The following is a 14,754-nucleotide window of genomic DNA, read 5'->3' on the forward strand; positions in this document are numbered from 1 at the left end:
TCTATTAATTTTATATTATATATATTTATATTCTATTATAGTATATAAAATAAAATAAATTATATATATTAACATATACTTTTTTTCGGTTTTTCAGTTTTGTTTTAAAATTTCGGTTTTTCGATTCGGTTTCAATTTAGCCTAAATTCGGTTTTACGAGTTCGGTTCGATTTGGGTGAAAAACCGAACCGAAACCCGAATGCACACCCCTACATGCTACAGCGGAGAGTCCAGAGATTTGGTAGATGGTGATACAATCTGCGGTGGAAGTTGGCAAGAGGAGAGATTACTCGATATTGGCTGGATTTTAAACATACTCATGAATATTTTTATTGTATGTATTTCGACTGTTATTTCATGTACAGAAAAATGCTTAAATCTTGTTATGTTATGTTCTATGGAATGGTGCGATTAATCTCTGAACAATTAAGATTGAACAAAATAAACACTATTCAAGTCTTGATAGCAAAATGTAAGCCAATGTAACATAATACGTTTGGACCCCATTGAAGAGGATTTGCTTAGAACGCAATGATTTGGTGGTTAGTAACTGAGCATCTAGAATGCATAGAAAACAGCTGAGACAACAATATGAACACCAAAAGGTAAACAAAATCATCACAATAAAGGTATCCAAGACTCTAGGCAATCTTTTCTACTATAACCAACAAAAATTTTCATTTCCTTGCTTATTGGTGACCTTTTTAGATGGGGCAGGGTGGAACATCAAGAGTGATGCCAGCTTGAATTTGACCCCAGCCAATCAGACGCCAATGCCTATCAATTCTTCTACTCAAAGCAATTTTTTCTCCTTTACTGGTGCACACAGGTGAAGTGAGCTGCAGCTTTGCAAACACATTCTTGACAGCGACAACACGAGCTCCAGTTGACATTGATCCTATGTTCAACATTAGCATCTCTCCCTTTGTCAGCTTTGTCACCTTACCCTGCCTCTCTGTGTCCTTTGTCCTCACACCCAGCAGCCGTCTCAGCAGAAAGAAATTAACCTGGGGGTTGAACAGATAAGTTTACAGCGTTACCAAATCATTCCATAACAGAAAAAATCACTAGCACCAAATCAAAGACAACTTCTACCAGGAGATGCCCTTACCTCGAGCTCCACATATACTTCAGGTAGAGAACCAACTTCTCCAAGAACCTGGCCGACCAACCTATCAGCACGAGTAAGTGTGGGGTCCATTGTTGTTCCAACTCCAATAAGGCCTCCAGGTACAGCAAATTGTAATTCATTCTGCTCAGCGTACAAGGATACTATCCTGGAGTATATAGGTGTACACCTGATGTTATCATTCTCATCTTTGACAACAATACCAGGACGGACCTCAATAAACTGATTTACTTTCAACACACCCTGCAAGTAAAATTCGATAGCTCCATTACATTAGCACCTTAGATGACTACATTGCATGTAGAAACTGTTCACTTTAGATACAGGAGAAAACAATGTTATGCGACTAGGGTAAATCAGTGTAATTGGACTGTTAATTTCTAGGCTTGTATTAACAGATAGATGTATATGCAACTAGTTCAGAGCGAAAAAATGACCAAAGGAAGGATATACGTTAATCTTCTAGAGTACTCTTTACACAAGTTTACATGCAATTAGATCAGAGAAAAAATGACTCAGACAAGATATCGGATGCCGGAATTACACATACAAGACTATACCTTAAGAATACTGCCACCAGCAACACCACCTTTAATTTCATCAACTTCAGACCCAGGCTTATTGACGTCGAAAGACCTGATCACAATCATATTTGGTGGCGATATGAAGTTCCTCTCTGGGATTGGGATTTTTTTTACGATATATTCACATACAACATCAATGTTATATTTCAGTTGAGCAGAAATTGGAACCACTGGCGCATTATCTGCAACAGTCCCCTGTGGAGAGAATTTGAAAGATGGCATTACTAAATGTAGTAGAGAGAGAAAAAGAGAATAAAGGAAAAGAGAGGATAAAGTTTTTATGTTGCAAGTAGCTTGGGCCAGAGGGCGTATAATTAATCGACATTGCATCAGGAGCAAAAACTGACCTGAATGAACCTCTGAATGGCTTCATGCTGGTTGATAGCGACATTTTCCTGAACAAGATCAACCTTATTTTGAAGTATTATGATATGTTGGAGACGCATGATTTCCACAGCAGCTAAATGTTCTGATGTCTGAGGTTGAGGACAACTTTCATTGGCAGCTATCAAAAGTAATGCTCCATCCATAATTGCTGCTCCATTAAGCATTGTAGCCATGAGAATGTCATGACCCTGTGGACAAATATGATGGTAGCAAGTGTTTAGTCATGTAGATGAGGACAGCAATAGTTAAGCCAGACAAACTTAAGACCAAAATCAGCATGATGACTGGAAAAAAATCCAAAAGAAATTCGCGACTATGACAGCCTTACTCTAGGAGCAGACAAGAATACAAATACAGTTGCCGATGACAAAAAAAAAACGCAGGAGAAACCTTACCGGGCAATCAACAAAAGATACATGTCTAAGCAATTTCATCCTACAGTTCTCAAACCCAGGGACATCACACATTGGACTATCTTCTTTTCCACTCCCGTAAGCCCTGAGAAAAATAATAACATACTCAACAAGAGCCAGGATATGTAGTACAGCAATCAGACATAGTCATAAGTCACATCTTACTTGTAACACATAGGCCGAGGGCATTGATCCCCTTCACACTTATATATCTTGGCATTGGCATACCCAAGCTTGATAGTAATATTACGTTCCAGTTCATTTTTAAAACGAACAGTCTGAAACAATGCATTCAAGAAGTTAATCTCTTTTTGCCTTCAAAATAAAATTATTATTACATTCACAGAATTATAAGGGTTTTATATAAACCGAAAGGTCAAAAAAAATAACTTGACAAACCCAACTATCATGTCACAATAACAACTTAAATCCTGGATATTCATCCATACTCAGTTTTGATACTGTTGATATACTTAACAAGTGCTCATCAAAATCATATACTACTACTAAACTTTTAATTAATAGCAGTACAGAACAAATGCTTAAAAACTCATATAGTGAATGGATGTCTAAACAGTAGTGCAATACCTGGACACCAGAGATGGCCTTCACAACTGTTGACTTTCCATGAGCCACATGACCAATGGTGCCTGAAGGAGGAGCAAATACGAGCACATATAAAGACGACGCAAAAGAGAGTAAAAGCATGTGATACTCTTAGGTAGCAAGACGAAGGTATTGGTAATACGAGCTCACCAATGTTGATGGTGGCCTGGCGAGAAATAACCTCAGGTGATAGTGGATTTAGTTTTGTTACATCCAGCTTGCTTAAATCCTGCTCCATCAAGCCCTTCCTCGACATTGTGGCAGCTCTTAGCAGATTGGTCTAACAAATAGAATAGAATGATACGGATCAATAAGCTCTAACAAACAAAAGATGAGCCTATACGCATGCACAATTTTTCTACATGATGGCATTATAGGAATTGGTTGAATTCAGATCAAGAATATCAACCACTAAAACCAAACAAGCATAAATCCTTCTATAAGAGACGAAACAGTTTTGATTCAGGATCTTGATTCTTTGGCAACTAATAATCTCCACTACAGTTTCTATTTCAGTTAGGGCATCTCAATTTGCAGTGAAAAACACCTCTTTTTTTGCGTTTTTGAACAGATCGACGCAAAACTCATCAGAAATTGCAATTGATTCCTTCCTTTTTGATGATATTCGAAGACAGAGAGATGCAGAAACGGAAAAATGGAGAAGAAGAATTAGATGAAGAAATTACTTACCTGATTATAGAGAGTTGTAGATGGTTGAAGAACTTGTGAAGAAAATTTGGAGATGCAGCAACTGGAAACGAAGATTGAAGAAGACAGCGGCGACGGGAGAGAGAAGGGGAAGATTGAAGAAGATAGCGGCGATGGGTGAGAGAAAATTAGGTTTAGTATTTTTGATTTTGTGTTATATATTATAGTAATTTACACAATTTTTTAAATAGTTATTTTTATTATTTTTACTGTTCCTTTTGTTAATTTCATGTTTATTTCAAACTAATTAAATTGTTTCATCAAATTTATTTTTATGATGTATTAATTGCAGTTAATACGGATAAATGATGCTGGGCATATCAGGATAAATGGAACCAAATTTTACCTTAGGCAATGCCATTGGCACCCTCCCTCGGAACACACTCTCGATGGAAGAAAGTAATGCATTTTATTCTCGTTTTTACTTTATTCACACTCTAATAATGTTTTCAACATAATAATGACTATTCGATATAGGTCCAACACGGAAGTTCACTTGGTTCACGAGAGCGACGACGGCCGTACGGCTGTGATCGGAATCATGTACAAAATCGGACGCCCCGACACTTTCATATCAATGGTAAATACATCACACATTCGTTTAATAATAACTACTCCTACTAATATTCTTACTTATTTTAACTTTCAAATTTCAGTTGAAATTAAGGTTTCAAGCATTGAGTGAATTAACAGATATCGAAAAAACAATTGGTGTAATAGGATCCGTACTTGATAAAATTTGGAAGCAGAAAATATTATAGATATATCGGTTCACTTACCGTCCCACCTTGCACTCCAAATATCATATGGTCAATTGTAAGAAAGGTATGCTTAGCTTTCAAATTTAATGATTATATATGCCAAATTATTTTGAATTTTGGCATATGTTCCATTAATCAATTGTATTACTGCCGATCTCTATAAAATATTTCCAAATTTTATAATACTATGATGAAATTTTGTCTATAAAATATTCTCCAAATTTTATAATATTATTAGTATATTATTGTGATGAAATTTACTAATTTTGAAATTAATTTGCACTGTATATTCTCCATACCATTCGAAAATATCTTATGAGATCTATAAACACATCAATTTTTTTGAGTAAATAATCACAATTTAATTATCTGAGGCAGATCTAGAAAGGTAATGCATTTTTTGTTCTCTTTAATGTTAATAGTATTACATGTACTCTACAAAACATTTTGCAAAAATCCAAAATTATATTGACAAAATCTATACACGCATTTCTATAATAAAATTACTGTGTTACTTATATTTGTAATGATATTGATGATAATTTTTTGATTCTGTGTATTACTGCCGATCTCAATAAAATATTTCCAAATTTTATAATACTATGATGAAATTAAAATTTTTTATTTTGTCTATAATAGACAAAATATTTTATTGTTATCTATAATAATTACTGTACCAAATTTGAAAAAAATCACAGTACCAAATGCTGTGGCTAAAACGACGTAGTTTCCATAAATAACATCAATTTCTGTAACTTATAATCTCAGCAAAACTATTGTAATTAATGCGATTTTATTACTATTATTAATCCATTTCCTATCGTGTTCTTTCCTTCCTCAGTTTCCTGTGCATATTATACTCCAACAATGTAACATCTTTTTTTAGCCTTTTTCTATGGCTTAATACTATTGACTTTTGAATTTCTTCCACCATATTTATTTTCTTATACTAGTTTAGCAAATCTTATTAAAATTAGTTGTAACTAATTGGGATTAATTATTATTTATATTTTTCTTTTTTATTAATCAAATCTTATACTCTATACTGATGGAACATATTTCACGGAAACGCGTTTAATGACTATTATCAAGATTAAGACCGAAATTAGAATGTAGGAGTACTATATTTTTGATTAAAAAAAAATCTGACACCTCATGTGGTGGCTTCAATTGTGTTTTTATTTAGGTATTCATTTAAGTTATCCGTCCCCGAAAATTTATCACTTATTTCTATTTTTACCCGTCTCCGAAAATTTGTCACCATTCAATTTTACAATTTTTTGTAATGGTCTCACATTCCATTTTTTGTTAGTTGAAACCAAGGTTTCAAGCATCGAGTGAATTAACAGATATCGAAAAAACAATTGATGTATTATATCCATACTTAATTTCTTTTTTTATTTTTATATGAAACTATAATGAAACTATTTATCTCTCTTTAAATTTCACACATAACAAACCATACACCAAATCACCAAATGCATCACCTCTTATTCACCATTCTTAAAAAAAAAAAAAAATCAAATTCCACTAACATATCGACAATATTATGGAATAAATAGCGCCTTAATTCTACAAATATTTGCAAAGAAAATATGTACAATCCTTTCATACAACCAACAAATACTGAAACTCGAACTCATAAGCTATCTTCTCCACAACCGCCGCCGCGGCCCCCTTCCCGCCGTGGAAGCTTCTGAAGCAATCGACGATCGATTTCCTCAAAGCTCCCGACGTCGGCAGCTGCTGGCACACCCACTCCATCAGCGACTCCTTGTCGGCCGCGAAGTCGGCCATGTTCGTCAGCAGAAGATCGGGAAGAGCGATCTTCCTCGCGCCGCCGCTCACCATTATCGCCGCCTGCAGATATTCCTGCTTCGACCGCTCCAGCTCCGCCGTCACGCCCTCCGCCGTGTATATTTTCACCTGAAAAAAAAGTGCTTCATGTATATATATATATATAGTCGTTGTTGCAAAATCAGAACAAATCAATAGTACTGGTGTTTTGAGATGGTTAGTTACGGCGGGAGAAGAGCGCGTGCCGCAGCACAAGGCGAAGATGATGTTGGGATCCGGCGTTTCGAGCCCGTAGAGGTCGCCGACGATCATCTCTTTGCTCTCATTCTCCTTGCCAAGAATCTGTGTTCACACCAAGGTTAGGTTATATATACTTAAAAAAAAATTGAAATATTAAATTACGAAGTTTCAATTTTTTCAATTATCTCATACATATAAAAAAAAATGTGTTTTTTGACGATGTTATTGCTAGCATCACCTAAAAACTTCATTTCGTATACAAATGAGACAATTAAGAAAAATTGAAACTAGTGATTTTATATTTCGATTTCAAAAGGTCTCACTAGAATTTGACAAAATCTAATGATTTAAATGACTACTGACCTTTACAATATGCCTATAAATTACCAAACTATTAATGTGTTCTGATTGTGCAGCCAAATTATTGATTTGTTTAGTTTTGCAACTAATCAAGATTTCAGTGTTAACATAGTTTGATGACTTACTTATGTGGCAGTATCGAACATCAACCAAAATGCCGTCATGTTTTAGGCACCAAAACAACATCATATTATACTATATAAAATAATTTTGTTTGCGGAATTAGGATTTATATTAAGCCATATTAGAGTCAAAATTGTAAAATTAGAATAAATCAATAGTGTGGTAATACATCATGGATTTCAAATAAAATCAAAATTTGTACCCAAGTTTAGGAACTTACGAGGAAATATCCCCTCATATATAATGAGTTTTTTTTGTGTAATAGAGCATTACCTCTTTGACGAGTGATTCCTGTGGCTTTCTCAAAATGAAACGTTCGATTACCGGAGCGTTTATCGTGTTTCCAGCTACGTTGAGAGTTGCCTACATTCATCAACACAAAGGAAGACAACTTAGTTAATTTGTTTTGTACGAGGTGGTAAGGTGAATGAGAAAAAAAAAATTGCTCATCAAATTAGTTTTTACCTTGTTGATCAGGTTCAGCAGGCTGTCATGATTAAGAACAGATGGAACACCATACTGCAGATATCCCTGAATCCCACAAATCACTATAAATCAATTCTTCACAATCATATATTTTTAGGCAAGAAAATAGTAATAAATAAATAAATTAAATGTTTAATTACATGCATAATACAAGCATTGTACATGTTGATCCAAAACGCCAGCTTCTGTTGATGGCTCATGAACCTCAAATCCACCTTTTGTAGCCCATCCATCATCACCCTAATTTTCACAATAAAATTACTATAATCCACAAAATTAAACATAATAAGTAAACACATGATTCAAAAATATGCAATTCTTACTTCAATTTTTGAAACAAAGGGACTGAGCTTGAATTCTGGATGCATTTGAAGTCCATGGAGCTGGATGTGAATCTGACCAAGTTCTTGTACGGACCGATATCCCTCGGGACAGACGCCTCGGAATCGAAGATTCCGTAAGGATCTTGCTGCCTCGAGTCCTTGTGCAGCGTTAGGCCTGTTTTCGAGTTTGAGTTGGCCTCTGCCCTGAAGCTGAGGGAGAAGTTTGTGGAACGAGCGATGGAGCCGGACTTCTCGAGCTCCATCACTCTAGAAGTCCGGAGCAGTCTCATGTAGATGAAGATGAGGCACTTCATTATTCTCTCGGATAGCTTGTTAGGCGTTAACCGATGGATGCTTTCCTCCTCCGTGTGCAACGGAGTTGATGATGCCACTCGGGTTGGATAATCCGGTGGAACATCATAGACGCGATCTCTCTGCAGGTAAAAAATCAATGGTGAGGCTTTATATTTTGTCTGGTGTCGTTGTGATGGATCGAGTATGTTACCCTTGGAGTAGGATTCCGTGGCTCCCGGAGGGGAGAGGGGTGCTTGAGCAGGGCGGCTCTCCGGGGATTTGGTGGGGCCTTGGAGTTGTGGAAGTCTCCGTTGATGGCCTTGTTGATGAAATGGAGCGCCTTTGTGTCGAACGCGGGCTTGTGGTCGTTAGTCCGTTTGTTTGGATGGTCGTGGTGGGGCTTAGGGGGGGCTGCGCGGCCCCACTCCTTGTACTTCTTTTCGATGTTGTCGTCCTTTTCGCGTTTCACTTGATGCTGGAGGTGCTTGATCTGGCTCTCGAGACGGGTGATCTCGTTCTCCACCATTGCCAGCTCAGCCAGCGTCTCCTTCGTCTAGTTTTTGAAGGAATGATATAGTTTGATTATTAGTATGATATTGTCTGCTCTGAGCAGGCAGACAGATCACATAGCAGTACTTAAAGGAAAAATATAGTTTAATTAGTAGTATGATATTGTCTGCTCTGGGCAGACAGATTATTCGATATGGGATGGTTAGAGACACCTACTTTTGGCGGGAGGAAATTGGGAATGGTGAGAGCGGATCCGTCCTTGCGGTCATGGATTCGTTCGAGATACTCGTGCACTTTCTGCTCGTGTGCCAGCATTTTGTTGAGTACGGACACCTCTCTTTCGAGTTCGTCTCTTTTCTCCGTATGCAGGGCGGTGTTGGTGATGTACTTGTTCTTTTTCTAACACGAAACGCAATCATGTCATAAATAAGCCGGACATGAAAAACACGCGTGGAGGGAAGGGAAAGAGGGCTTACAGATTCGAGAAGCGAGGAAGAGTCCATGAGAGGAAGGGACGCGATGCAGCGGCTCTTGAAACGCTCCCATGTGCTAGAAGAAGAAGAGGGAATTTTAGGCTTGTGTTTGAAGAAGCTAATGTTGTTGGTGTGAGTTGAAGCAGTTGGTGAAGTTTGAGGATGTAAGAGGGAAACAGAGGAATGAGATGAAAAGGAGCTTTCAAATTGGATCTCTGCCTCAACTAATTTCTTTTCTTTCAGTTGCTCGTGGGCCTTTTTGCCGTAGCTTGCACTTGTTCTAATCATTTTTCTTTTTTTTAAAAAAAAACAAAATCTTTTTGGGAATTCTGTGATGCTGTTTGTGTATATATGTAATGGTGTGGAAGGAAATTGTGACTTTTCAAGGGAAATAAAATGGTGGGTGATTATAATGGGTATGTTGACATTTGTATGAAATGGAAAATTGGTTGGAGTTTTATGCATAGAATTTAATGGGTTTGGATTTCGATTATTGAAAGAAGAAATTTGTATTTAGATTTTAGTTAATGGGTGTTATACTAATTTGCTATATTAAATAATGGACGGGAATAGGATTTTTCTTTGAAGTAAAGTGATGCAAACAAATCAAAATAGTTGGATTTCTTAGGTTTGAAGGAGATGCTACTTCATTTGACTCATCAACAGAATATAAAGAGGCTTTTAATTGATTATTTCAGATATAATACTAGCATGAATGGAAGTCAACAACCAAAATAATCTTATTTTTAATTCTAGTTGTGCAGTTGATTGCTTCTTGTCTAAATTAAATTTTTATTCAAATTTACCTAAAATTTTTGTTGTATTTTGCATATACACCTTCCATTGAAATATATACCATATTCTATAAATTTGGTGGAAAATAACTTGAGTTACACCTTAACAAATAAAACACTAACAGATTTCATCCATAATGTTTGAATAAATCAAAATGAAATTGTCCATCTTCATTTAGGGTCAAAATGAACTTATTGATTACAGGTCAAGAAATAGTCATACCTCAAATATATTTATATTTCCTTCATAATAATAATAATAATAATAATAATAAAGAAATGAATACCTGGAATTGCAAAATTCCATTTCTTGTGAAATCACATCTTCGAAAATCTGTAGTCCATGCCATTTACAATAAACAATCTCAAATGTGTGTTTCTGCATTGCTCACTAAATATATCTTCAAATTTCCCCTCATTCAATTTTTTGATAATGAAAACTACTGTGACTTCTTAGCATTTTGTTAGGATTTATTTATACACAACTTGGCCTCCTCCCTAATTATGGAGATTGGAGCACATACCCTTAATCGCCATTTTTAATTTAAATTTCAAAATTTCTAACCATGTTCAGAAATTCATCAGCCCTTATTTTAGTAAAAAATCTTTTTTTTGTTGCTTTATTTTGTATTTTTCATTTATTGTGCCATATAATGAAACTTTTTCCCTTTTTGAGGCATAGTATCAAAGTTCTTTGACCTGCTTAATGCTGATGGGCTGTATATGAGATGGGCAATTTAATTATGTATATGAACATTTAGATTAAAATAATGGTTTCAGTTTAAATTTTTGATGTTATAGATGATATTCACTACAGCACAAGATATACACTCTTCTCATAATTTAATTTCACCACACTCAACATCTATATGTAACAAGTTTTTAATTAATCAGTATCCTTGTCTATATTTACATCTCATTGGTAGGCCACATATACATCCCCAGAGGCAAGAATTTTGTGCAATATGATACAACAACATAGTACTATAACTCCCTGCCATGACAATGCTTGTCTGGAAATTTTCCTAACTATGAACCCTGCCCTCCATTTACATCTGCTGCAAGAAAATCAAAACCAGCTACATCTTCTATAACTATTTCTTCTGGAAAGTGACCAGACAGAAAAAGGCCACCCCTCGACTGAAAATACCGGTTGCAATGAGGTAGGCCAAGCACGGGTAGTAGTCTTCGAGGTCATAGCCTCTCTGTTTGATTGCACCACATCTCTGAATAAGCCATACCCCGGAATACCTGCACAACAAGGGAAAATTAAATACTTTTTCATATCTAAGAGAGTATAGCCATGCTCATACCTTTCTGCATTTGTAAGCAGGAATGCTTCCAGAGCCCATTTTGTGTAGCAAAAATTTCCTATTTTTGCCGCGAATGAGGCCGCGTCTTGGTTGGCAACGAGCGTAAGAACAACAGGAAGCAACACTGACCACTGAAAAGTTGCATAAACAGTATGTAGTCAAGACTCAAATAGTACTCAAGAATAGACAGACTCTCGAGGGAGATAAGAAAGAATCACGCACCAGTTGGGCTGGAGAAGGCTCGTAGTAGATGGCAAGAACGTAGGCTATGCCAGTAACGCAGTACACGAGACACAGCAAGACCAAGTAGTTTTCGAAAATGGTAGACCTGGGATTGTTGAAGAAATAGAACATGGATAGATAGACAGCGGGCTTTATCATGGTGTTGAAGTGATCGACCGAATCTTTAGCTAGGAAATAAGCCAAGCTACTCATGCCAGCAGTTCTCTCCCTCCAATAATGCAGCTTGTCCAGAGAAAACGATCTCAAAGCAGCGATCTTCGTTAGCAGGGCTACACCAAAAACCATTGGTAAGCATCATGAGTTTAGTTATGGGGAATCCCTAATGTGCTGCAACCCCAGGGCCTCGATTACTCTCTCAACAATAAGAACTCTCTCTGCTTTGTCAAGATCAGCCGCGAGTCTAGAGACTTTTTCGGGATTAGAACACAAAGGTCATTATAAACATAACCATGAGAGTATGCTTATATGTTGAGAGAAATATACCTGCATCTAGCACTGAACCAGAGATTCTCCTCCACTGTCAAATTTCCATGAACTATATCATCTTGAGGAACATAACCAATAATTCTTTTGTATGATTGCATAGGATCGTTCCTCCCGTTGATGAGGATAGAGCCGGTGATGGTGCATCCAGCTGCTTTTCCCAACAAGGCTGAGAGGAATGTCGTCTTCCCAGCACCGGAGGGACCCATGACAGCAGAAACATGGCCAGGCGCGAGCTTCCCCGTCACACACCTCAAGAGATGCTTCTTTTTCCCCTTCAACGTGAGAGTCAAGTCCTTGAAGAACACCTCAATTGGCAGCCTATTCGAGAATTCCATATCAGAAGCCACAGATATGACACCGGACAATGTCATGTTCTTGGTTTGCTCCTGCAATGCTTTCTCCTTCTCTATCTGTCCGTACGCGTACTTGAAGATCTGGCTGCGCGTTTGCAGCGCCTTCCCCTTCCCCTGCTTCTTCAGATTCTTGTCCCCGATCTCCAAGTTGAACCCCTCCTCGCTATCAGGATTCTCCTCGATGTCACGCAGCATCTTCACGAGATTGTCTTCTTTTTTCTTCTTCCCTTTGTGGTCACCATCTTTAGACCCTTTATGCTGCTCATTCTTCTTCCGCGAGAATGTCCGTGACAACTGTGCCGTTAGTTCTGCACCTTTCCGTGCAACATCTTTGGCCGACTTCCATCTCTCCCGAGCCTGGACAGTCTCCCGTGCACTCCTAGCTGCAGCCTCCCTCGACTTCGCCTGCCTCCTCTCTCGATCGCTCAGGACATGCCCCGAGCAGTTGTATATGATGACAAGGATCATAGTGATCGCAACCTACACCAACACCACATCTCAACCAAATCCCTTTATCTCTTACAAGATTAAACCAACCAACAAGAAGAAGAAGAAGCGTACGAAGAAGATTAATCCATAAGCCGTGATGTTTTGATTCTCTGATTGCTGGTCACAGCCTGCGAGCTGATAGCAACCTACACACTCATACATAATCAGATTCATTCATCATTCAAACAACTCACACACACACACAATGTAGCAAGATTGGATGACGGACGACTTACGCATCTGGTTAGTGGAACCAGACCTACAGAAAAATCTGCAACACATTGAAGAAGAAGAAGAAGTTGAGTATGAGAAGAAATGGTGTTGTGGAAAAAAGTAGGGGAGAGAGAAATACCCTTTGTTGCAGGGGGTTCTTATGGTGGTGGTTGGACAGTAGAATCCCCCAGGACAGTACAACTCGTAGCCAGTTTGAAAATCAGCCCAAATATCAGCGCCGCCACAGCTGTGGTTGGCTTGTCCTGGCGGTAGTTGATAGCGGTACCTTCCAAATTTCTCCAACTCTCAACACATATAAAAACCATGAAATTTGAATTTATATGAAGACTTACGGATCACAGACGCCGGTGGCTTTATTGAGCTGAGCTCGAGGGCAGTAAGCTCCCAACGGGCAGGCTTCAACAAACAAGTACTACTACAAATTAGAATTTCCATAACATGTTTAACTAACTAAATAACTAATTAAGTAGGAGAAGAGAAGAGAAGAGAAGCTGACGGATCATGCAAGTAAGGCCATGAGGACAGAAGAAGCCAGGACAACAAGGCTGACAGTCATTAATCCTCAAGGGTATCTCTTTGTCCTTTTTGATGTTGATATTGTCTTCTTTCCGGATATTGCACGACCATCCGGGCTCGCAACCTGCCGGCCACATCGTCAGGTTGCAGTTCTTGTTAGGCCTCAGATAATAACTGCCCCTCAGCCCTCCTCCCCCCAACAGACTCTGCCCGTAGAACTTCATCTCCGCCGCCGTGCACATCCGCTGCATAGCCTCTGCACCGCGAATAATCATGAGATACAGTGTAATCTTCACACTATGCAAACGAGCCAAGATAGCTATGACTAATTATCATAAGACTAATTATTCATCGATTATTTTAGTTGGAGGGGTGACTATCTGTTCGGTTTGCAAGATAATGATGTGATAGTTATAGCCACTCTCTCGAAGTAAAACAATCTTATAACTCAATCCTAGACTACATCTCATGATTATTTTATCTAACAAACTGCGTCTACTATATACACTTGCCTCTGTCCTTTGTAATGCAGTCCGCCAAAAATTTGGTGTTCCTGGAGAAATTAAAGGCCTTATCCCACTCTGCATCCCTGCAATTACCAAATCAAATCAAAATGCTTATATATGTAGATATTGATTTTTCGAAGTTTGATGAATTACATATCTCTGATGCAGAAGCGGAGATGCTTCCTGACGTCGGGGCCGAAGAAGGCGGAGAAATTGTTGAAGCGCTTGTACATCGCCTGCGTGAGGAATTGCACAGCCGCGGGGTTATCTGCGGCTGCGGCGACGGGGCCTGCGGCTTCCGATGCGGCTTCGGCGGCGTCGCCGGGGTCTAGGGTTTGCGCCAGGGTCGGCCGCCATGCGATCTGATCGCCGAGGACAAGGATCAGCGAGAGTGCTATCGCCGTTCTCATTTGGAGCATCGTTACATTCTGATTTGTTCCGCGATTGAAGAAAATCGTCTTCTTCCATGGTTTCTGTTGAAGGGAAGAAATGGCGGGGAGGCGATTTAGGGAGTTGAACAGTGTGGACCGCTGCTTTGACTTTCAATTTTCCCTCTTTTTCTTTCTCGTTATTCATTTTATATATATAAACCAATTAAAAAATAATTTAAAATCAATTTAAAAGTT

The 14,754-nt window shown here is 38.2% G+C and overlaps 3 protein-coding genes across 3 annotated transcripts; all 3 read right to left on the reverse strand.

Annotated features, from left to right (window-relative positions):
• Positions 1–592: 592 nt before the first annotated feature.
• Positions 593–3,952, reverse strand: LOC125223340 (eukaryotic translation initiation factor 2 subunit gamma-like). The gene is made up of 9 exons (XM_048126449.1): positions 3,810–3,952; positions 3,270–3,399; positions 3,102–3,163; positions 2,679–2,791; positions 2,496–2,598; positions 2,061–2,288; positions 1,690–1,908; positions 1,112–1,372; positions 593–1,007 (listed from the first exon to the last, which is right to left on the reverse strand). Exons 2-9 carry the CDS (start codon positions 3,373–3,375, stop codon positions 705–707), a joined length of 1,395 nt encoding a protein of 464 aa, XP_047982406.1. The 5' UTR covers positions 3,376–3,399; positions 3,810–3,952; the 3' UTR covers positions 593–704.
• A 2,050-nt stretch (positions 3,953–6,002) lies between these two features.
• On the reverse strand, positions 6,003–9,346 carry LOC125219861. Its single transcript, XM_048121945.1, has 9 exons — positions 9,198–9,346; positions 8,938–9,120; positions 8,423–8,764; positions 7,918–8,351; positions 7,735–7,834; positions 7,574–7,639; positions 7,382–7,471; positions 6,611–6,727; positions 6,003–6,514 (listed from the first exon to the last, which is right to left on the reverse strand). Exons 1-9 carry the CDS (start codon positions 9,222–9,224, stop codon positions 6,197–6,199), a joined length of 1,677 nt encoding a protein of 558 aa, XP_047977902.1. The 5' UTR covers positions 9,225–9,346; the 3' UTR covers positions 6,003–6,196.
• A 1,508-nt stretch (positions 9,347–10,854) lies between these two features.
• Positions 10,855–14,666, reverse strand: LOC125221505 (ABC transporter G family member 28-like). The gene is made up of 12 exons (XM_048123624.1): positions 14,282–14,666; positions 14,135–14,211; positions 13,603–13,878; positions 13,439–13,502; positions 13,225–13,371; positions 13,109–13,143; positions 12,945–13,018; positions 12,028–12,863; positions 11,857–11,944; positions 11,524–11,826; positions 11,302–11,432; positions 10,855–11,239 (listed from the first exon to the last, which is right to left on the reverse strand). The coding sequence occupies exons 1-12, from the start codon at positions 14,545–14,547 to the stop codon at positions 11,083–11,085; spliced, it is 2,454 nt and encodes an 817-aa protein (XP_047979581.1). The 5' UTR covers positions 14,548–14,666; the 3' UTR covers positions 10,855–11,082.
• Between the last annotated feature and the right edge of the window lie 88 nt (positions 14,667–14,754).

Source organism: Salvia hispanica, chromosome 4 (assembly GCF_023119035.1).
Source record: "Salvia hispanica cultivar TCC Black 2014 chromosome 4, UniMelb_Shisp_WGS_1.0, whole genome shotgun sequence".
Taxonomy (NCBI): Eukaryota; Viridiplantae; Streptophyta; class Magnoliopsida; order Lamiales; family Lamiaceae; genus Salvia; species Salvia hispanica.